This window comes from Petaurus breviceps, unplaced genomic scaffold (genome assembly GCF_028583685.1).
Source record: "Petaurus breviceps papuanus isolate PSGF00001 unplaced genomic scaffold, PetGlider_PUasm1.0 140, whole genome shotgun sequence".
Taxonomy (NCBI): Eukaryota; Metazoa; Chordata; class Mammalia; order Diprotodontia; family Petauridae; genus Petaurus; species Petaurus breviceps.
Genome location: NW_027185698.1, coordinates 42,928,196 through 42,951,419, shown reverse-complemented (window position 1 = coordinate 42,951,419; position 23,224 = coordinate 42,928,196). Strand labels below are relative to the sequence as shown.

Below are 23,224 nucleotides of genomic sequence, written 5' to 3'. Positions count from 1 at the left end.
AGCACGCACTCAACGCTAGATCCATCCTGTGTCGCGTCATTCAGTTCTATCTTCTGTCAACGCTTACTCCCCTCCCATACCCCTCTCACTCTTCCTCCACCCCCCCCCCCCCCCCCCCCCCCCCCTCTCCCCCCCCCCTCCCCCCTCCCCCCCCCTCTCCATTACTCTTTTGAGGTTCACTCAAGCCATATTTAGCACAAAATCAAGATTCCACATACCTCAAGGACACTATTCTTTCCTCATTTTGCTGATTACCTACCTCATAATCTTCTCTCCTCCCCAACTTCCTCTAACTAGGGAACTTTAGCATGTATATTGATACTCCATCAAGCATCTTAACCATTCACTACTTCCTCAATTACTTGTTTCCCATAACATATTCTTTAATCCCACTCAAGTGACATATAGATTGTACCCTTTCTTGATTTTGCCATTACCATGATATTCCATTTCCACCTTTGTGAATTTTGTAATTCTTTATCTGATGTCTTTCTACCTTTTCCTCTGCTTCATAGCCCTGTTTTTCTATTACCTCTGATCCCTCAACCCCTCCAGGCTATCATTCCTACACACTAGCTACACTCTCCTCCTTCCACCATCTTGATCCCTTGGTGAACCAGGTCAACTCTTACTGTCCTCTTCTCTCAAGTCCTGTGCTCCCCTTATCCTTTCACCAGTCTTGCTGCTACCAAGCCTGTCTTGGATTACTCCCACCAGCCATTGCCTTCAATTTTATTCACATGCTGCTGAAGAAAACTGGAGAAAATTACGGCACTGCTGACTGGGAGCACTGTGAATTTGTTACATAAACTCAGTTGGGCCCTCACTGTGGTAAGGCAGTTCCTTTATACTTAATCTTTTTATTTCTCAAACACTTATTAGCTGTGTGATCCTGGGCAAGTCACTTAATCTCTATTTGCTTTAATCCACTGGAGAAGGAAATGGCAAACCATGTCAGTATCTTCGCTAAGAAAACCCCATGGACAGTATGATCCATGAAGTCATGAATAATTGGGCACAACTGAACAACATTTTTTTACTCTCCTAGTCATCAAAAGGGCTTTTCCAGACCTTTTAATTCTTCCTTGAACCTATATCTCCTTGCCTCTACTTTCTTACTTTAGAACCCTGCATCATATTTCATAGAAAATAAGTTGAGTCCTTCCTTCCTTCCTTCCTTCCTTCCTTCCTTCCTTCCTTCCTTCCTCCCTCCCTTCCCCCCCCCCCTCCTTCCCTCCCTCCCTTCCTTTCCTCCCTCCATTCCTTTCCTCCCTCCCTTCTCTTTGCTTTCTGGATGGCAATTGGGGTTAAGTGATGTGCCCAAAGTCCCAGGGCTAGTAACTGTGTCAAGTGTCTGAGGCCGAATTTGAACTCAGGTCCTCCTAACTCCAGGGCCAGTGCTTTATTCACTGCATCACCTAGCCACCCCCTAATAGAGTGGTTTCCCTTTATAATCTTTTTTTTTTTTTTTTGCTTTTTTGGAGGGCGGAAGGTAGGGCAATTGGGGTTAAGTGACTTGCCCAAGGTCACACAGCTAGTAAGTATCAAGTATAAAGGCCAGATTTGAGTCCAATTTCTGAGAGCTCTTTTTTAGGTGCTTCTCATCTTACATCATTCATGTTTCTTTCTCCACTAGTTCTTCCTTCAGCCCTTTGTCCCAGATGCACAAGTAATGTCATTCTTTCTCATCTTCAGCAGATTTCCTCCTTTCTCATCCCTGCTCTCTCCATAATCTTGAATCTTGCCCTGCCTACAGATTGTTTCCCTGCTACCCACAAATGGGCCCATGTCTCCCCCATTCTCAAAAAAACCCTTCCCTGATTACTGTGGCCATATAGTCCATATCTATCTAACAGTCTATGCCTCTACTTCTTCCTTGCATTCTCTTTTTAATTCTCTACAGTCTAGCCTTCCACCCTCATTTTTCAACTAATGCTGCCAAACTTAAATTTTGATTGACTTTCTCAAATGTAATCATTTTTGACTTCTTTGCATCTATGGAAACTGTCAATCATCCCCTTCTTGTTATTCTCTTCTCTCTTAAGTTTTTGTGACACTGCTTTCCCTTGGTTTGCTTCCTACCTGTCAGACCACTCCTCCTTAGACTTCTTTACTGGATCTTCATCCAGGTCCCACCTGGTAACTGTGGTGTTTCCTTTGTTGCAAGCCAGTTCTCTTCTCCATCTATATTATTTGGCTTGGTATTCTCATCATTTTCCATGTATTCAGTTATCTTTATGCTAATGATTCTCAGATTCTCTTATCCAACCCTAACTTTTCAGCTGACTTTCAAGACTCCCCTTTCCAACTGCCTATTGGACATCTCAAATTGTATGTCCTGTAGACTTTTTTTTTAACCTCTTAATAGTATTTTATTTTTTCCCCAATTACATGTAAAGATAGTTTTCAACATTCATTTTTGTGAGATTTTGAATTCCAAGTTTTTCTCCTTCCTTCCCTTCCTTTCCTTCCTCCTCCCCAAGACAGCAAGCCATCTAATATAGGTTATACAGGTATAATCACGTTAAACATATTTCCATATTAATCATTTTGTGAAAGAAGAACACAAGGGTAAAACCATGAGAGAGAAAAACCGAAAAAAAAAAAAAAGCGAAAATCGTGCACTTTGATATGTATCAGACTCCATATTTGTCTCTTATTATGAATAGCATTTTCCATCACAAGTCTTTTGGCAGTGTTGGATCATTGTATTGCTGAGAGAAGCTAAGTCTGTCATAATTGATCATTGCACAGTGTTGCTGTTGTTGTGTGCAGTGTTCTGATTCTGCTCACTTCACTCAGCATCAGTTCATGTAAGTCTTTCCAGGTTTTTCTGAAATCCACTTGCTCATCTTTTCTTATAGAACAGTCATGTTCATTACATTCATATACCACAACTTGTTCAGTCCTACCCTAAATGATGGGCATCCCCACAGCTTCCAATTCTCTGCCACCACAAAAAGAGCTGCTATAAATATTTTTGCACAGGTAGGTCTTTTTCCCTTTTTTATGGTCTCTTTGGGATACAGAACTACTAGTGGTTATTGCTGGATCAAATGGTTTTATAGCCCTTTGAGCATAGTTCCAAATTGCTCTCCAGAATGATTGGATCAGTTCACAACTCCAACAATACATTAGTGTTCCGATTTTCCTGCATCTTTTCCACCATTTATCATTTTCCTTTTCTGTCATATTAGCCAATCCTAATAGGGTGGGGTGGTATCTCAACAGTTATTTTAATTTGTGTTTCTCTAATCAATAGTGATTTAGAGCATTTTTTTCATATGACTCTAGATAGCTTTAATTTCTTCCTCTAAAACTGCCTGTTCATATCCTTTGACCATTTATCAGTTTATCCTGTAGACTTCTTAAGCTCAGCATATCTGGAACTGAACCTGTTACCTTTCTCCCTAAAACTTCCTCTCTTCCTAATTTCCCTATTATTATCAGTTACTCTTAGACACCCATACTCACAAAGTAGATATCATCTTTGACTCTTCAATCTCTCCCCCTTACCACATCTGTAGCCAGATCATTTCTATTCTGACTTAACAACATCTTTCACATATGTCCCCTTTCTCTAATATTACTGACATTCTGTTTCAGGTCCTTATCATAAACCTGACATCTGGACTATTGTACTAGCCTCCTGGTTGGTCTCCCTACCTCAAGTTTCTCCATGCTATGATACTTCTTTCACTTGGCTGTCATGCTGTATTCCTAAAATGCAGATCTAATTATGTTCCCCATTCATTAACTCCAGTGGTTCCCTGTTACTTTCAGGATCAAATATAAAATTCTCAGTTTGATCTTTAAAGCCCTTTATAACCTGACCCCCTTCTCACCTTTCCAGTCTTATACCTTACTTTCCCCACCCCTTCAGTCTAGTGACACTGGTTTCTTTGCTGTTCCTTGCACAAAATACTCCATCTCCTGACTGTTGTCATCAACTTATTCTGCATGCCTGGAATTTTCTCCCTCCTCATCTCCAACTTCTGCCTTACTTCAAGCTAAAATCCTCCTAGCTAAAATCCCTTCTACTTTTCTGATACCTTTTAATGATGATTCCTTCCCTTTGTTGATTATCCCCAGTTTATCCTGTATGTATTTTGTTTGCATTATTGTCTCTCTCATTGGATTGTGAATTCCTTGAGAGTAAGGACTTTTGTTGTTAGATTTGGTTTTAGTTTTGTTTGGCTTTTTCATCCCCATCACTTAGCACAATGCCTGGCAATATGGGAGGCACTTAAAATGCTTCTTGACTTACTGACAGTGTGGTTTACAGAAGTTTATTTATGTAGCCTACTTAGTATTAAGTGGCTTTTGATGGAAAATTTTCCTTTAAAGCCTGTTTGTTTTCCCCAGATTCCCTCAACTACCCCTTCCCTCCCCCACTCCCAGGTGTTAAATACATTCTCTTCTCTTCCATTCTTCCCCCCCCCCCCCAATTGCGTGTAGGGAAGAATAAGCAGGAATTTTTTATACTTATATTGGATAGTTTCTTTTTTGGTTGATTCCCTTAAGGCAAGAATTGCTACTTTGGGTAATTTTTCACTCATTCCTTTGGACTTAGCATGGTCCATAGTATGTGTAACAGGCTTAATGTTTTGGTTGGGATTGGGGCAGGGAATGGTTTGGTTTTTTGTTTTTTAATAAATCGAATATTATGCTGCCAAATAAGACTATCAAGACTATCAGATCTTTTCTCTGTCTGATCTTTGATCCAATGTTCTATTCAGAAGCACTGTACATACAGCAGTATGCTTCCCCTAGAACCCTTCTGGTCTTGAGCTGAATCTTATTGGTGATATAGGTAGCAGTTATCTACATATTATCTTTTTTTTTTTTAAACAGGTTTTAAAACTACTACTGGAAATCTGCACTTTGGGCTATTGTGAAAGCTAAAGAAATGGTCTACAAGCATATATAAGGATTTGAAGATTGTAATTGCTGCCATATTTTTGGCAAATTTCACATACATATATATCATTTTTCTCCTTGTTTGGATCTGAGAAACATCATGAGCACAGTAAGTTTTTTTTTTTTAAACAAAGTCCATAGAAATCATCTCATTGGTTTTTATTTTATTTTTCTAAAATAATGTATATAATCTTAAAGCTTAAGCCTTAAAAAATTATCTCTTCCAATGCCTTCATTTTAGGGAACTAAGGCCGAAAGAAAGGAAATTATTTGCCTTAAATCATAAAGTGAATTAGTGGAAGAACCAAAAGGAGAATATCGATCTCTAGACAATTGTTTAAGCCTCTGAACTTAGACTCTCTCATAACTACTTAGTGGTATATTGAACTGAACTCTAGCATGAAAGTCAGGGTGCTTTTCAAGTTCTGCCTCTAACTTACTGACCTTGAACTTGTCAGTGACTTGATCTTTCTGACCTAGGCCTCAGCTGAGTCTTATAAAATATGGGCTTTCTATTCTGGAAATGAGTTTGGAATTAAGGTTTTTGTTTTGTTTTGGTTTTATTGCATAAAACATCTTTATATTTTGAGTCAGAGAGCCAACTGCTAGGTCATATACATCAAAATATTTTCCTGCACTTTTCATGATAGGAACCCAAGACAAAATCACTATCCGTTGAGAAGTGGCTAAACCATTTGTGATGTATGAAGGTAATGAAATATTTTGCTATATGATATGATAAAATATGAAGAATTCTAAGAGAAGCATGGGAAGGTTTATATGAATTGATTCAGAGTAAAGGAAGCAAAACTAGGGAAACCATGACTATAAAATAATTGAAAAGAATAACACAAAAAAAGATAATAGTGTATAACTGTAGTAGAAGCTTGACCCTGGAGAAGAGTTAAAAACCTACACCTCCCTTCAATCTTGGCAGAGGTAAGGAAGTCTTTGTTTGGAGTATTCTGTACATAGATTAGTTCATTATATTGATTGGTTTTGTTAAACTTTTTTTCTTTTTAATTTGTTAAAAGAGATAGCTTGTTGGGTAGAGGAAGAGATTGATTTGGAAAAGGTTATATAAAAACAAAATGTAAGTTTTTTAATGTGGGGTTCGAATGGTTGATTCAGCAGACATTTACCAAGTGCCTGTTATGTTCAAAGCAGTGTAGATATAGAAATGCCTATGGTAAAGATCTGGTAACCTAAGGAAGATTACAGTATACAAGGGAGAAAGACATTTCAAATTTCATCTCTGCTAGTTACTAGCTCTTGGCATGTTGTACACATGTGTGCGCATGTGTGTGCGTGTGTTCACACACACAACTTCTCTGGGCTTCTCTCCATTTCCTGATTACAAAATAAAGAAATTGGATTTGGTGACCTGTGAGCCCCTTGTAGCCCTACGTCTTTGATATAGTATACACAAATGAAAGGTAGAGTGAGGTTAGTGCTGAAGATTGGTTCTATGTCATAGAACAAAGTTCTATGACAATTTTAAAAAGTAAGAGATCATGTCATCTGGCAGCAGGTAGAAGAGACCTTAACCTTGTCCCCTAAAGTCAAAGAGGGATTTGGAAGTCAGATATTGGTAGAGGGAGGGTTCAGTTTGTAAATTGTGAGTGAATTTGAAGAAGTAGTATGAGGTAAGGTTGGAAGGAGGATATGGAGACTCTTTAGTGCCTGGTTCAGGAAGTTCGGAGGTAATGAAAAGTTATTAAAGGTTTTTGATGAGAGGAGTACATGCATCAGTGTGATGTATTAGGGAATCTTTTAAGGTCCTTTCCAACTCAGATCCTTATGTGGGATTTAGAAACTTTAGTCCCTTTCATTCAACAGACATATATCAAGTTCCTTACTGTATTCAAAACCATGTTGATACAAAGATAGCTATAACATAGACCTGGTTCTTAGGGAGATTACAGTATACTAGGGGAGAAAAACATGTTCAGATCTTATCTCTACTAGTTAACTAGCTCTAAACATAATGTTTAGATTACATATTACTTAGAATAAATTCTACTTTTGAAAGTTAAAAATAACATCTCTACTTTTGATAAGTTAATTTTTATGGCATATAATGTGTCTCATTTACTTAATTGGATTATGTATTTAGTAAAATGTGAAGATATTTAACCAGCTTATATAAACTTGTTTCCAAGTATGTTTTTTCAGTGTTGTTCAGATAGGCATTAAATAGTCTTTCATGTATGACAGATTGCATGTTCATTTGTAGCACACAAAAATGTTCTTTCTTGCCTTAAATATTAAGCCACATGAGATAACACCCTTAGTTCATGGTATCCTTCACCAAGGACACAAAAAGAAATTGCATGCCCTAAGTTGAGACAGGGACAGTAGGTAAGGATTCATTCATTCATGAAGTATGCCATGAGTTCATGGCAGAGCAGTGTTTTGAATCCAGGCCTAGCTGACTCAAAATCCAGAATTCTTTCTATATTACTCAGTATTTTGTTTCCATATGCTTTGTTTTCATCTTGCTAGATTATATGCTTCTTGAGTGTCAAAACCATATCTTACCTTATTTGACTTTCCCATAGCATTTAGCATGGTGTCTTACACATAATAAATACAAATATCTCTGGATGAATGAAAAATTGTCTGAGTTGTGCTAAGATTGAACTGTAATTGTTCACTGGGAAGTTTCATCCAGGCATGAAAACTCATTTGATTTGTCCATCCCTGCTATCTCTTTCTCTCATCCCTTTCATGGCTAATCCTTGAGCAATACCATCTGTAACCTTTCCTTCACTTTTTTTTTCTCACTCCCTTTCTAACTCTGTATTCTGGCTTCTGACTGAAAGAACTCTACCCAAAGTTATTAGTGATCCCCTCATTGCCAAACCTAATAGCTTTTTCTCAGTCTCATCCTTCTTTGCCTCTCTGTGGCTTCTATACCACTGATCACCCTCTCCTTGATATACTCCCTTCTTTGTAGATTTTAGAAATGCTGTGTTTTCCTGGTTCTTTTCCTTCTTGTCTTACTGCTTCCCTTCTGGCTTCTTTGGTAGATCTTTATATTGTGCCTTGGTAAATGTGGGTATCAACCAAGAGTGCTCTAGGCCTTGTTCTCTTTTCTGTACTATTTCACTTAGTTAAATCACCTCCATAGATTCAGTTGCCATCTCTGTGCAGATGGTTATCAGATTCATTTATCCAGCCCTAACATTTCTCTCATGAGCTCCACTTTCACATCTTCAACTACCTATTGGACATTTTGAACAGCATGTCTTATAGACATCTTAAAACTCAACTGAACTTCCTTTCCTGTCTTTCTTCCTCAACCTTCTCTTTTTCCTGACTTCATATCCCAACTATACCTTTTCTCTGGTTGTACCAAATGCTTTATCTTCATCTCCCTCTCCTGACTTCCTTGACTTAAGCCTTTACCAGTCCCTCTTAATTCCAGTTCTTCCCCTCTAAGTTTATTTCCAATTTACCTCGCATATATCCTGCTTGCACATAGTTGTATACACATTGTTATATCTGCTAGACTGAACCCTCCTCCTTGAGAGTAAGGAATGCCTTTGTATACTTAACACAATGCCTGGTACATAGAAGGCATTAATAAATGCTTCTTGACTTGACTTAACAGTAGGTAGAATCTGTATCAAATTAATAGTTTCTTCTTCGAATAGGTAATTTGAGAACCTATGAAGAAAGGAAGACAGTAGACTTGGTCCTTGACAGTGAGCAGTGACTGGTAGAGGAAATAACCTTGTGTGAACCAGAAATTGATGAGCACATTATTAATTTCAACATCCTGGAAAAAAGCTTTAAAAGTCACCATTTTTCAACTTGAGAAAAGAAAATTAGAACAGAATATAATCTTTAACTCTCATAGGGGTAACATTCTTAGAAAAAACACAAAAAGAGGGGCGGCTAAGTGGTGCAGTGAATAGAACAATGGCCCTGGAGTCAGGAGGACCTGAGTTCAAATGCGGCCTTAGGCACTTAACACAGAAACTAGCTGTGTGACCTTGGGCAAGTCACTTAAACCCAATTGCCTTCCAAAAAGCAAAAAAAAAAACAAAAAACCACAAGTAAAAAACCATGAATGTTAATATATTGTACTTGTGGGAAATAGGGGATTAAGTTCCCATGACCACCAGAAACTGTAATCTTTCGCTAGAGATTATTGAAAATATACTTTTCTGCATATAATTCTTTGTAACAAAATATTATCTGATAATATATATTTTTCCTAACAAACTATGCAGTACACAAAATAAAATTGGTAACACGGAGTCTTTTTTCTCACTAGTAATTCCCTAGTATTCTGTGACCTTTTGTGCTAACATCTCACTTCAAAAAATTGGTTTCAGACAATACTCCCTTTTCATAACACATAAATCTATAGTAGCATAATTACTTTACAGCAAATAAAATTCTTATAACTAAAACATTTTTTAACCTGCATCTTACTTTCTGCTTTGTCAGATGATAATGTAAGGGCATTGTGCCATCTATATTGTTGCAAACCTCTTTACCTTGGCTTCTTTCTGAAAACCAAAGGAGAGGTTGTTGGGACTTTAGTTGCTTCTGTCAGAAGACGCCAAGACAGGTGAGGTTTCGACATCACCTCTGACACTGTCCTTCACAGGTGGCGGATGGTGTTGGAGATTGTGAAGAAGCACCAACTTGAAATAATCTATCAGCGATTTGTGCATTGTGCACAATTTCTGAACCTTTAGCAGATACAGACATTCCTTTACTTTCTCACTAAGCCATATCACTGACTTTGCATGCTTGAGCTTAGAGCCCAAAGGACTTGCACTATGCTTAGGAGGCATAATTGCAACACAGAACTTGAGTTTTAAAGGAAAATAATGAAAATATGCAGTGAATGCCTAGGGAGCTCTTCACAGCTGCTGGTTGAATAAGACCAGTGAAGCACCTCATAGGATACGAGCCACTCCACAAGCTGCATGTCACACTTTTCTTTCTTTTCCTCTACTGCACATAGCCACACATGTGCACGGTTCTCAATAGAAAAGTAAAAATGAGCTTACTAATAACATTACGCAGATGCTTTTAGTTAAACAGGTAGATGTTGAGGATTGGCTGTATTAGTTAAATGTGAAGAAAATGAGATCTAAAGCTACCTACCTCACAGCGCTGTTGTGAGGATTAAATGACATAATACTTTTCTTTTTTTAAGCACTTAGCACAGTGCCTTGATCATAGTAGGTGCTATATAAATATAAATAATTATTCACTTATCCCTTCCTTGTCCTCCCCCCCCCCCAATATAGCTCATAAGAAACTTGAAGACTTTTTTAAACCTTCTTATTCCAAGCCTAGACAAAAGGCCTAGGACCAAGAAGGACCAAATATTTAAACAGAAATTTTCCTTGGATACCTTCCAAGGTCATAGAGGCTTTTCTGGGGAATATAGGGTTTAAGTACAGAAAGAGCTTTGGGATCATCTTCACTCATCCTACATCAGTAATCTAAGGGCAAGAATAAGGAAGGGTTACACACAGGTACTAAACAGAGCTAAACTAGTTCTGTGAATTATTGGCATATTTTGTTACAGAATTCTGTCACTTAGGTACATGTACTGTTTCCATTAAAAACTGTTAAGTGTAATGGTAATATAATTTGAATTTGAAGATCCCTTTGTGTTGGCAAAAGTAGCAGGTATTTAACATTTATTAACTGATCAGGCCTCTGATTGGGGAAACAGAAGGTATGAATTCCTGTCTCCTGTTAACTAACATAACAGGAAGAGGCTGGCTGAAGGAAGTGAAGTACGTAATACTGTGTATATAAGAAAAGCCCCAGAGAGGCACAGTCAGAATTTCCTTGAGACTGAGATCTGGTGGCAGAACAGCTACAGAAGAATGCAGAACTGAGTCCTGAGAACTCGTGGTGGTGGAGCTTCTTCTGAACAGGAGCCCAGAGCCGGGAGCCCAGGAGCCCAAGTGACTGAACCATGACTGGGATACTGAGACTTTGTTTGTGGCTTGATTGAACCTTGAATTCCCTGGAGCTGAAATGGTGAAGGGTCTAACATGGGCCAGACCCTGTGAAGTTCAGTGTGGAGCAGGACCTGCCCAGAGAGCTGGTCAAGGAACTGAGAGCTGCCTGCTATTGAACCCAGGAGACAGTCTGGTGAATCCAGGTAGAATCTGGGACCATGGAAGGGGATCCAGGGAATCTGAGAACCGTTTCCAAGTCAAGATGAAAAGACCTCTCCTTGGGTACTGAGTAATTATGGATTTATAGTTTACTTAGTGACTGTAGGGGTGGAGGGTTTGTGTATGATACTTAGTAAGACTTTGCTGAATAAGTGACTGATTTCACTTTGAGTACTTTGAGATATTGTTACTGATAAGTGAGTAATTGAGTTAATCAAGACTTTGCTGCAAGAGTAGACACTACTGATAAGTGACTGATTGCATTAGTTAACTTAAGAGTGACTATTTTACTTTGAGACTGTGTTGTGAATATTATATTGTGATTTTCTGTGATAAGTTGTAATTTGGTGAATACTGTATTTTGAATTATGCTGCACTTTGATTTTCCATGGATGTTTTGCTTTTGTTACTGAATAGAGTGATCACTATACTGAGTATTCAGAACCTTAAAAGCTGTTCACAGTAGCATTCTTCTGGAAAGCTTCTGTGTATGGCATTACATTAAGAGAAATAATGCATCTGTCTGAATGCTTTGCATCTGGTTTTAGATAGTGGATTGAATAAATAATCATAATAAAAAGATATTTTGGAATAACTTGAAAATGAGAAAAGCAAAGCTTAAAGCTGTTTAGTGACTTGCTCTGGCTTTCAGTACTTGGTGATATATATATATATATATATATGTATAAGTATATATAAAATTTGTGTGGAATCATTTCCTTTGATAAGGCTTCTGGATAGGTAGATCAAGAGCCTACCATAGATTTTGGCATGGTGTTTGACAAAGTCTCTCAGCTTATACCTTTGTAAACAAGATGATGAGTTATAGGCTAGGTGATAATGTAGGATTTGGGAATATTGAATGGTTGTACCCAAAGAGTAGTAGATAGATCATTGTCTACCTGAAGGGAAGGTATCTAGAAGCATTCCCTAGCAGTCTGTCTCTTGCTTTGTGGTGTTCAGCACTTAGGTCAGTACTTCTATTGAAAGCATAAATCAACAAGCGTAAGTGCAAAATATAGACAAAGAAGATATATGAAGTCACTTGGTAGGTTCAGAAGAGGCAGAAGCATCTTGGAAGACCAGGAAAAATCTTATGTAGGAGGTAATACTTGAGCTGACTTGGAAAGAAGGTAAGGGTTCTGATGTAATTATAGCACATTTCAGGCTTGGGGGCACAGCTTGTACAAAGGCATGAAGGAAGGAAATATGAGATGAGGAGCATTCCATGAAAAGGGAATAAGATGAAGAGTCCACTGCAATAATCTGGAATTGATAATTGCTTGAATTAGGGACAACTTACTTGGACATAGGAATTGAGGGAGAATGATTGATTGTCTGTAAGGTTGAGAACTTTAGTAGCATTCAGGAAAATAAGAGGGTTACCTCATGTTAGATGAAAGTGGCTGGATCTGAAAATATCTTAGGCAGAATCTGATAAGTTGAAAGTAGTTTGATAGTAATAAAAGTGAAATTCTGTACTTGGGTTAAGAAAGTAAACTTAACCAATGAAAGATGGAAAAGGCTTGGCATTTTGTCTCAGAAAGATCTGTGTTTTGATAGACTACAAACCATATGACCAGACATCCAAAAAAAGTAAATGCAGCCATACATTGTTTCAGAAAAATATCTTGTACAGAAAAAGAAAGTGATGATTCTGCTGTACTCTCTTCTGGACAGACCACATCTGAAATACTGTTCAGTTTGGGGCACCTCATTTTAGGAAGTACATTTACAAAATGGAGTATTTCCAGGGTGGTGAGTATATATATAATAGAGCTCATGCTATATAAGAACCAGGTGAAGGAACTTAGAGTGTTTAGCCAAAAGAGAAGATTTAGGGGAGACAGCTCTCTGAAGGATCTTCATTTGGAAGATGAATTGGACTTATTTTCGGTAACCCCAGATTGTAGAACTTGGAGTGGTGCGTAGAAGTTGCAGAGCAATAAATTTCAGCTTATTATAGAAAAAAACTCAACAATTAGGCTTGTCTTAATGAACTTCCTCAGTAAATAATGGGCTCTCTTTTATTTAAAGCTTTCGCACATTTCTCCATTGGATCTTGGCCTGGGATGTTAAAGAGAAGGTTCCTTTTTAGTACGAAGTTGGATTAATTGACTTGTAAGGTACATTCCAAGTCAAATTCTATAATTGCAGTCCCCCTACATTTTAGAGTAGATGGTCATTGTGACTTACTGTGGGTGGCTAAAACAAATAGTTGCCTGATGACCAACCCTCTGGTAATGAACCTCTCAATATTTAGCAGTGTTCTACCTTAAATGACCTGCAATTGGAACCTTAACCATCTTTTTAAGCTCTACTAGGGTTTCAGCTCAGCTGATGAAATGCTGAAAAACCCAAGATCGCTGCTATACTCTATTGTGGCATCAAAGTAGGCTCTAGTAATGTATCGAATTTAATCAGTTTGTTCAGTCTTTCCAGCAAAAAGAAATTCTGAGCAGTTGTGTTGAAACAGACTTTATTTCATTTGATGAAAACAAAAGAAAAATTGACTAAGTAGGGAAAACAAGAAAAGTCAGAAAATGATGTGTGGATCTCCAAATGAATGATGAGCACTTTGCAAGAGATTCTAAAATGTATGACAAAGGATTTTAGTTGGAATTCAAAGCCACCTAGCTGCCTTGATATGTTAACAAATTTGTGTTCATAAAATCAAAGCATGACAGTTAGAAGGAACCTGAAAATTCATCCAGTTTAGTTTCTACCCAAATCATGAGTCCTGTCCACATCATTCCTGACAAGTAGTCACCTAGACCAGGGGTGTTGAACTCATAGAAACACAGGCCACTAACCTGTACATAAGGATCCCTGTAGGCTGCATATTGACTTAGAAAACACCAATATTAAAATCATCTTTTAAAATTGTATTTATTTTGTTAAATATTTTCCCATTTTATATATACACACACACACTTTTTTTTTTGCCTTTTTTTTTTGGAGGGCAATTGGGGTTAAGTGACTTGCCCAAAGTCACATGGCTAGTAAGTGTGTCAAGTGTCTGAGGCCGGATTTGAACTCAGGTCCTCCTGATTCCAGGGCCAGTGCTGTATTCACTGGGCCACCTAGCTGCCCCTTTCCCATTATATTTTAATCTGGTTTCTGTGGTACTCAGGAGTGTTGCAGCTGCGTGTTTGATACCTCTGATCCAGATTCCACTTGAAGAACTATGTTAACTGGCAAATTACCATCCCCTAAATCAGGGCATTGCATTTTTGGACAGCTCAAATTGCTAGGAAATTTTTTTCCTTACTGACCTGAAATCAGCCTTCCTTTAATTCCTACCTATTGGTCTTGTAGAACATTTAATCCTTTTTTCCCACATTATAGCCCTTAAGATATTTGAAGATCACTTATCATCTCCCAACAAGTTTTCTCTTTATGTTAAGCATCCCCATTTCCTTCAACCAGTGCTAAAATAGTATGATCTTGAGTCCCCTCAGCATCCTAGTCATCTTCATCTGATTGTGTTCTAGATATCAATGTCCTCAAAATGTGGTATCAACCATTGGTATTGTTCTAGATGCAGTCTAGAGGATAAGGAAATGATCACAAACCCTGACTGGACACCAGATGTATATTGGTGTGCAGCCTTAAGATCGGATCTACATTTGAGTTATAAACCTTACAACATTACATAGTTATGAACTGCTGCTATCATAAACTTTTTTTGCCTCCCATTTCACACACAGATTTTGTCTTTTACAACCATTCTTGTTTTCTTTAATGGAACCTGCTTCCTATCTACATCTCCTTCTCATCCTGATCTGGTGAAGTAGATTATTAAACTCAAATGCCATACTTGAAATGTATACCTAGTAAAGGCTTATATCTGAGTCAAAATAATTTTGCTCTTTCTATTAATCATTTAATTTATTTTTATCCTTAATAGACTCAAAGAAAGCGCCGTGGTGGAACAACAAATTCCAGACAGGCTCAAAAACGAGAACGTTTAGTTGGTCCAACAACTGAGATGACTTCAGAAGCTGAGCCAATTGAACTTGTAGAAAGTGGTAAGTGTACAAATAAAATTATTGGAACCTCTTATTTCGGAAAGATATTATAGGACCTAAAGTATTGATAATTATTTTGGAAATATCTATCTCCAAAATTTTTATTCAGAATTTAATGCTAATTTTTATTATGGCCATTCAATTTCTAAAACTTGAAAACTGCTAGAGTTTGGTTCAACTGGTGTATAAAATTAGTAATATAATAGACTGTCTTTTTTTCTTTAAATTTATTCTTTGTCTTGCTGTTACATCGTGAAAGTCCATAAACTTCTCCCTTGGTTTTTTCATAAAGGGGGCATAAAACTGTGAATTACAGGAAAATTCTAAATCCATGGAATTAACAGTATGAGGTGCGAGGGAAAGAATTTTATGCTATGCTATCCTTGAGAGATGTGTTCATCTTTTCCTTCCTGCACCAAAATGGTCTTAAAAATTTCCAGAAAAGGTGACCTTTTTCAAATCATTTCTGCCTTGTGAAGTAATTTTAAATCATTGCTAGGAGTCGTGTAATAGTTCTTATTGTGGTCCGGATAACTGAGTTGTCTCTATTTCATAACTGTTTTCAGCAGGAATTGGCTGTTTGTAGCTTTTTGTTGTATTGCATGAATTTTTGGTGATACTTAAAATCAGATATATTAAAAGCCAATGTTGTCTTCGGATATTTATAGGGAGCTATTCTTCATTGAGGTTTCTAAATTTGTAATGTAGTGCATATATAATCCCTAGGATTCCAGAGATTGTTCTGAATTCCAGACTCAAGGCAGGGCAGACTAATAAAAGTAAAACAAAAAAGACCTAGTGGTTGACTAGAGAGATTTAGTATTAGGATATATTGCTGATAACTTAACTATTTCTCTAGGGTCAAATTTGCATGGGTACAGGGTATTTATTTATCTCTGCTGAACTTTATGGTCAGTTTTCCTGATGCTTGTCATAAAATGCTTCCTTTTAAAGCTGGAGAAGAGGTGGTGGACCTCACCTGTGAATCTACTGAACCGGTCGTAGTGGATCTAACTCACAATGATTCTGTGGTGGTAAGCATCAGTAGTACAGACTGAGTTGGAGGCTACCAAGTTTTAGCTACCTAGGCAGTCAAATTGGTCTAATGACTCTCACATCTGAAGTATAAATTACTTTTGGAGGAACAGTAATATTATACTCCAGCAAGCAGATTATTTTTCACATGGCATTTTATGTATATAAAGCCCTTTGCAAATCGTAAAGGGCTATAGGAGATGTCAGGTGTTATTATTACCTGTATTTTATTGTTATTATTATCTGTATTTTATTTAGTATCATATTATTATTATCTGTATTTTCAAAGATAAAAGATGTAATACTTTAGAACATTCTCCAAAATTTGTTTAGGTGTACATCTGGTTGTGTAAACATAAAAGACATGGAAATGTGTTCCTCTGTTTTGGAAATAAATGTTTCTTAACAAAGAATCTGATCACTCTCCAGCCCTAAAAGATAGATCACTCCCCTGTGATTTATTTTTGGTTTTTAGCGTTTTTTCCACAAGATTCTGAGTTTCAGATTTTCTCCCCATCTCTCCACTACCCCCCACCCTAAGATAGCATACATACTGATTACCCCTTCTCCTAGTCTGCCCTACCTTCTGTTCACCCCATCCCCCTTACATCCTTCCTCCTTACTTCTTGTAGGGCAAGATAGATTTCTATACCCCTTTACCAGTATATCTTATTTTGCAGTTGCATGTAAAAACAATTTTTAACATTTGTTTTTAAAACTTTTGAGTTCTAGATTCTCTCCCTTTTTCCCTCCTCACCTACCCCCATTGAGAAGACAAACAATTTATTGTAGGTTATATTTGTGTAGTTAAACAAAACATTTCCTTAATAATCATGTTGTGAAAGACTATATACCTTCCATCCTATCCCTCCCCCCATTTATTCTATTTTCTCCTTTGACCCTGTCCCCCCCCCCTTTTTTTTGCTTTTTGGAGGGTAATGGGGGTTAAGTGACTTGCCCAAGGTCACACAGCTAGTAAGTGTTAAGTATCTGAGGCCAGATTTGAACTCAGGTCCTCCTGACTTCAGGGCCAGTGTTCTGTTCACTGTGCCACCTAGTTGCCCCTGACCCTGTCCCTTTTCAAAACTCTATGCTTCTGATTATTCCCTTCCCCAATCTCACCTCCATTCTATCATCTCCTCCTCTTATCCCCTTCCCCCTACTTTCCTATAGGGTAAGATACCCAATTCAGTGTGTATGTTATTCCCTCCTTAAGCCAAATCCCATGACTAAGGTTGACTCATTCCCTTTCACCTCCCTGCTCTTCGCCTCCATTGTAACAGCTTTCTCTTATCTCTTTTATGTGACATAATTTACCCTGTTCTATGAATCTCTTTCTCCTCCCAATATATTCCTCTCTCACCCCTTAATTTTATTTTTTAGATATCATCCCTTCATATTCAACTCACCCTGTATATATTTCCCTACACAGACACACACACATATGCACACTCCCTTCAACTACCCTAATACTGAGAAAAGTCTCATGAGTTACAAATATTGACTTTCCATGTAGAATGTAAACAGTTCAACTTTAATAAGTCCCTTATGATTTCTCTTTCCTGTTTACCTTTTCATGATTCTCTTGATTCTTGTATTTGAAAGTCATATTTTCTATTTGGCTCTGGTCTTTTCATCACAAATGCTTGAAAGTCCTCTATTTCGTTGAAGTCCATATTTTCCCCTGAAGTATATACTCAGTTTTGCTGGGTAGGTAATTCTTGGTTTTAATCCTAGTTCCTTTGGCCTCCAGAATATCATATTCCAAATCCTTCGATCCCTTAATGTAGAAGTTGCTAGATCTTATGTTATCCTGATTGTGTTTTCACAGTACTCAAATTGTTTCTTTCTGACTGCTTGTAATATTTTCTCCTTGACCTGGGAACTCTGGAATTTGGCTACAATATTCCTAGGAGATTTGGGGGGGGGGGGTGGTCTTTTTCAAGAAGCAACCAGTGAATTCTTTCAGTTTCTATTTTCCTCTCTGGTTCTAGAATATCAGGGCAGTTTTACTTGATAATTTCTTGAAAGATGATGTCTAGACTCTTTTTGATCATGGCTTTCAGGTAGTCTAATAATTTTTAAATTCTCTCTGCTGGATCTATATACCAGGTCAGTGATTTTTCCAATGAAGTATTTTACATTGTCTTCTATTTTGTCATTATTTTGGTTCTGTTTTATAATATCTTGAGTTCTCATAAAGTCATTAGCTTCCATTTGCTCCTTTCTATTTTTGAAGGAATTATTTTCTTCAGTGACCTTTTGGACCTCCTTTTCCATTTGACCAATTCTGCTTTTTAAGGCATTCTTCTCCTCATTGGGTTTTTTTTTTTATCTTTTTTGCCATTTGAGTTAGTCTATTTTTTTTTAAAGCAATTGGAGTTAAGTAACTTGTTCAAGGTTACATGGCCAGTTATTTCTGGGTGTGGTGCTAAGTATCTGAGCCCGGATTTGATCCCAGGTCATCCCTACTCTGCGGTCGGTGCTCTTACTCGCTGAGCCACCTGGCCGCCCCTTAAGCAACTGGGGTTAAGTAATTTGCTCAAGGTTACATGGCCAGGTGTTTCTGGGTGGGTGCTAAGTGTCTGAGCCCGGATTCTTACTCGCTGTGCTACCTGGCCGCCCCAAGTTAGTCTATTTTTAAAGGTGTTATTTTCCTCAGTATTTTTTTGGTCTCCTTTAGCAAGCTGTTGACTCATTTTTCATGATTTCCTTGCACCACTCTCATTTCTATTCCCAATTTTTCTTCTGCTTCTCTTATTTGATTTTCAAAATCCTTTTTGAGCTCCTCCATGTCCTGTGACCAATTCATATTTTTCTTGGAGGCTTTTGATGTAGGAATTTTGACTTTGTTGTCTTCTGGTTGTTTTGATCTTGTCACCAAAATATGATTCTGTAGTCTGATTTTTCTTCTGTTTGCTCATTTTCCCACTCAGTTACTTGACTTTGGAGCTCTTTGCCAAGGTAGGACTCAGCTTTCAGAGTGGAGAGTGCTCTGTCCTAATTTTCTGGGGTTTTGTGCAGCTGTTGTCAGAGCTACTTCTAGGCACCTGTGAGTGACCACAAGCACTCTTTTCTACCTTGCAACTGTGAGGAGGACTCCCTCTCCACTGTCACCACAAGCTCTGCCACACCAGAGCTTCTCCTCACCTCAGGACCACCACCCAAGACTGAGACCCAGATCCAAGCTGGGCAAAGCAAGAGAATCCTGCCTCAGCTCCAGCAAAGACATCCCTGCAATTGCCCTACAATTAGCTGCTTTATCCTCCCACCATCTGTGGACTGGGAGTTCGGGAATCAGGAGCTGCTTTTGCTCCCTCTACTGCTGCGACTGTCCCTGCCACTTCTGCCACCCTGGGGCTAGGGCCAAAACACACTCTTCTCTCACCCAGGTCCAGCAGTTTCCCCACTGACCTTCTACTTCCTTTGTGGGTTGAGAAGCCTTTAAACTGCCACAGCTGCCTGGGATTCAGTCTCTGAGGCCTGCTCCAGCCTGTTTCATGCAGTTCCATGCAGAACTGTGCTCCACTCCCAGCCTGGTGTGATAGACTTTCCTGTCGACCTTCCAGGCTGTCTTCAGCTGGAGATGTGTTTCACTCTGTCATATTGTGGGTTCTGTAGCTCTAGAATTTGTTTAGAGTCATTTTTCACAGGTATTTGGAGGTGGCTGGAGTGGGAACTCAAGCAAGTTCCTGCTTTTAATCTCCTGATCACTCCCTTTATTATCTAGCCTTAATGGTGCCATATATCATACTGGAAGTAATTTGACCTTCCTTTCATTTCATATTATTTTAAAAGATACTTATTGATGTTAATATGTATGTTAGCATACTCTCTGCTATACTGATTCTGATAAATCCCAATGCATGGTCTCTTTTGGCAAAAATATCAATTTATAATGGAAAAACTTAGAATCACAGGCAATCAGAGCTAGAATGAACCTTAAAAATCATCTAGGCCAAATGACTTGCCCTAGGTCACAGACTTAAGTGGGGCAGAATCTGGAACACTACACAAGCCTATCTGGTTGTCATTTCACTGCATTACTCTTCTCATAGTGCTGCAAGTTAAAAGAGGCTGACTTTTTTTTTTTTTTTTTGCTTTTTGGAGGGTAGTTGGGGTTAAGTGGCTTGCCCAAGGTCACACGGCTAGTTTTTGTGATAACTGTCTGAGGCCGGATCCAAACTCAGGTCCTCCTGACTCCAGGGCCGGTGCTCTATTCACTGCGCCACCTAGCCGCCCCTCAGAGGCTGACTTTCTAACCAATGTAGGAAAAAGCATTAGATTCAGAGTCAGTTTAAGCCTTAGATTTGCATGTTAATATTGATATGATCTTGGCCAAGTCATCAGAAAAATGAGGTAATTGGATTCAGTCTCTAAAATTCCTTTTATCTTCAAAGCCTGCTGATTTGTGCTTTAGAAACTCTGGATTGTGTTTTTAAATTTCATCATCTGAGTCAGAGGAATCCCTGAACCACTATGTTCTCCTCAAAGCTCTGTGAAAGATAAAAGATAGGAAGGACTTTTATTATGCTTCTGTCACCAATGGAATTTATTGAATCCTTAAGTTATAAGAAAAGAAAGAAAGAAAAGAAAACAAAATGGTTTCCTCAGGCAATTTCAGAGCCCTCCTTGTTTTATTCCCTTCCCCTAGTTTGGGTCTCCTGTACCTCTAATTGTTGTTTGTCCTTTGTTCTTGAAGAGGACCATGACCTCAGGAAGGTGATGCTATGACTTGGAAGTGGCATTGTATTTAAGTGAGGCAGGGCTGTGCAAAGTTCTCTCCTCTTTTCCCCATCTAGACCTGTTAGTGAACGCATTTAATGCTCCATAATCTTTCTCTCTTGAATTCTTAGTTCCCTTATCATATCACCAATTATGCCCAACAAACCTCAGCCTTGAATCATTCTCATTGTTTGCTGCCTTTGCCTACAGCTAGTTCATTAGCCAATTGTTCTGATTGAGTACACTACAGATTCATGTCACACAGCCTCATCTGTGCCCTTGTTGCTGCTAGGTAGTCCTATTCTACCCCCCTTATCAACTTACTCTTCCACTGTGCATAGTAGCTCTTCCAAACCTTTTCATCCCTTCTGAAACCTGCCATAGATCCCCATCCCTGTAATGGTAATGGTAATTTGAAGATCTTCTCTGTCCCTTAATAGACCAAATATATTCACATAGAGCCCACAGGGGGGAGGAGCCTGCTGAAGGGGTGGAGCAGGAAGGAGCAGGAGAGAACCAGAACAGCTGGGAGCAAGCAGTGTGGGGCTGAGCTCCTAGTGTGAGTGAGAGAGGCGGCCTGTTTTGTTTTGAAGGCCTGAAGGAGGGAAGGATTGGGAATGTTGGTGTTTGCTGCATTGGTTATGTGTACCAACTTCTTGGTTGCTTTGATGGATTTTACTTTCTGGTTTTGGTATTTGGCTTTCTGGTTTTTTTTTTTTTTTTTTTTTTTTTGAGTAAGTGTTTTGGTTCTGTCTTCCATGTGGAGAGTCTGTTACATTTTGTGATTCACAACTACACCAGCATATTCATAGCCACTGTGGGTGCTTGTGAATATCACATTGGTATTATAATCCCTTACCCTGTTAGCTGAGAATTTTGCCTCATTCAATGTGAGCTCCCTCTTCTCACCTCTTCCTACTCAGGTGCCTTCTGCTATTAACTCCTCTTTCATAGCTGTCTCACATGATGATAATCCTTACCAAAGCTAAACCCCTTCTCCCTGTTCAAGTGATCCCATTCCATCCCATCTCCTCTATCAGACTACTTTCTCTGTCATCTCCACTCTTTCATTTATTTTCAGTCTTTCCCTTTCTGATGGCTCATTTCTTACTGCCTATAAACATACTCATGTCTCTTCCCCTCTAGAAAAGTCCCTCACTTGCTTTTTTCATCCCTGCTATCATCTTATATCTCTTCTGTCCTGTGTAGCTAAACTCTGCATAAAGGCATTCTGCAATAGATGCTTCTACTTTTCTCTCTTCTCACTCTCTTTTAACCCCCTTATAATCTGACTTCTGGCCATTCTGTTCTCTCCAAAGTTACCACTGATCTGTTAGTTGCCAAGTTGCTTTAATTATTCTTCATTCTCGTTGACTTCTTTCTAGTCTTTGATACTGTAGATCACTCCTAATTGCTATTTTCTTTTCTTTAGGTTTTTGGAACATTAATTTCTCTCCTGGTTCTTCTCCCACAGTACCTGGTACAGAGTAGCTAATAAATGTTGATTTATTGATTGACAACCTTCTCTATCATTTTTGCTATTACTTTCAGATCCTGCTCTCTAACCGTTGGTGTCCTTCAGGGTTCTGCCCTGTGCCCAGTTCTTTTCTCCTTGTATTCTCCTTCATTTGGTGATCTCACCAGCTCCCAGCAATTTAATTAGCATCTCTATATTAATGATTCTCAGATCTACCTTTCCTGCCCCAAACTCTCTGTTGACCTCATCTCACATCCTCAACTACCTTTTAGTCATTTTGAACCACATGTCCAGTAGACTTCTTAAACTTAATATGTCTAAAGCAGAACCCATTATCTTTCTCCCTAAATGCTCCCCAACTCTCCTTCTTCCCTGTTATTGCATAGGGCAAAACCATTCTCTTAGTCCCTCAGGCTCAAAACCCAAGAGTCATCCTGAATTCCCTACTATCTCTCCTATCCCCCTCCAATATCCAATCTGTTGTAGGGCCCATCAATTTCACCTTTGCAACATCTCTCAAATACACCCCCTTCTCTCCTCTGACATGGTCACCACTCTGGGGTAGGCCTTCATCATCTCACACCTGTATAGTAGCAATAGCCATCTGCCTCCCTCAAGCCTCTCCCCATTCCAGTTCACTATTTATTCAGAAGTGATTTTCCTGACCTCTAGGTCCAACTATGTCCAACCAGGGAGTTTACCGTGTCCTCCACCCCTACCCCAGCGGGCCCCCCCCCTCCACTTCCATTGGCTCCCTATTGCTGTCAGAATCAAATACAAAATGCTCTGTTAGACATTGAAAGGCCTTCATAGCCTAGGGCCCCCTCAGTCTCCCAGTCTTCTAAGTCCCACCTAAATCCCATCTTTTATAG

General features: G+C 38.7%; 1 protein-coding gene across 4 annotated transcripts in view; it reads left to right on the top strand.

The window, feature by feature from the left end:
• RNF4 (ring finger protein 4) overlaps nt 1-23,224 on the top strand; it is an 82,494-nt gene that overhangs the window by 36,306 nt on the left and 22,964 nt on the right. For 3 of the 4 annotated variants that reach the window (XM_069070983.1, XM_069070956.1, XM_069070961.1), the window contains exons 2-4: nt 4,855-5,029; nt 14,995-15,115; nt 16,070-16,159. In XM_069070983.1, the coding sequence (XP_068927084.1) occupies nt 5,021-5,029; nt 14,995-15,115; nt 16,070-16,159 (220 nt within the window). In that variant the 5' untranslated portion in view covers nt 4,855-5,020. Of the gene's footprint in view, nt 1-4,854; nt 5,030-5,570; nt 5,631-14,994; nt 15,116-16,069; nt 16,160-23,224 lie in introns of all 4 variants that reach the window. The other variant, XM_069070972.1, reaches the window with a different exon arrangement.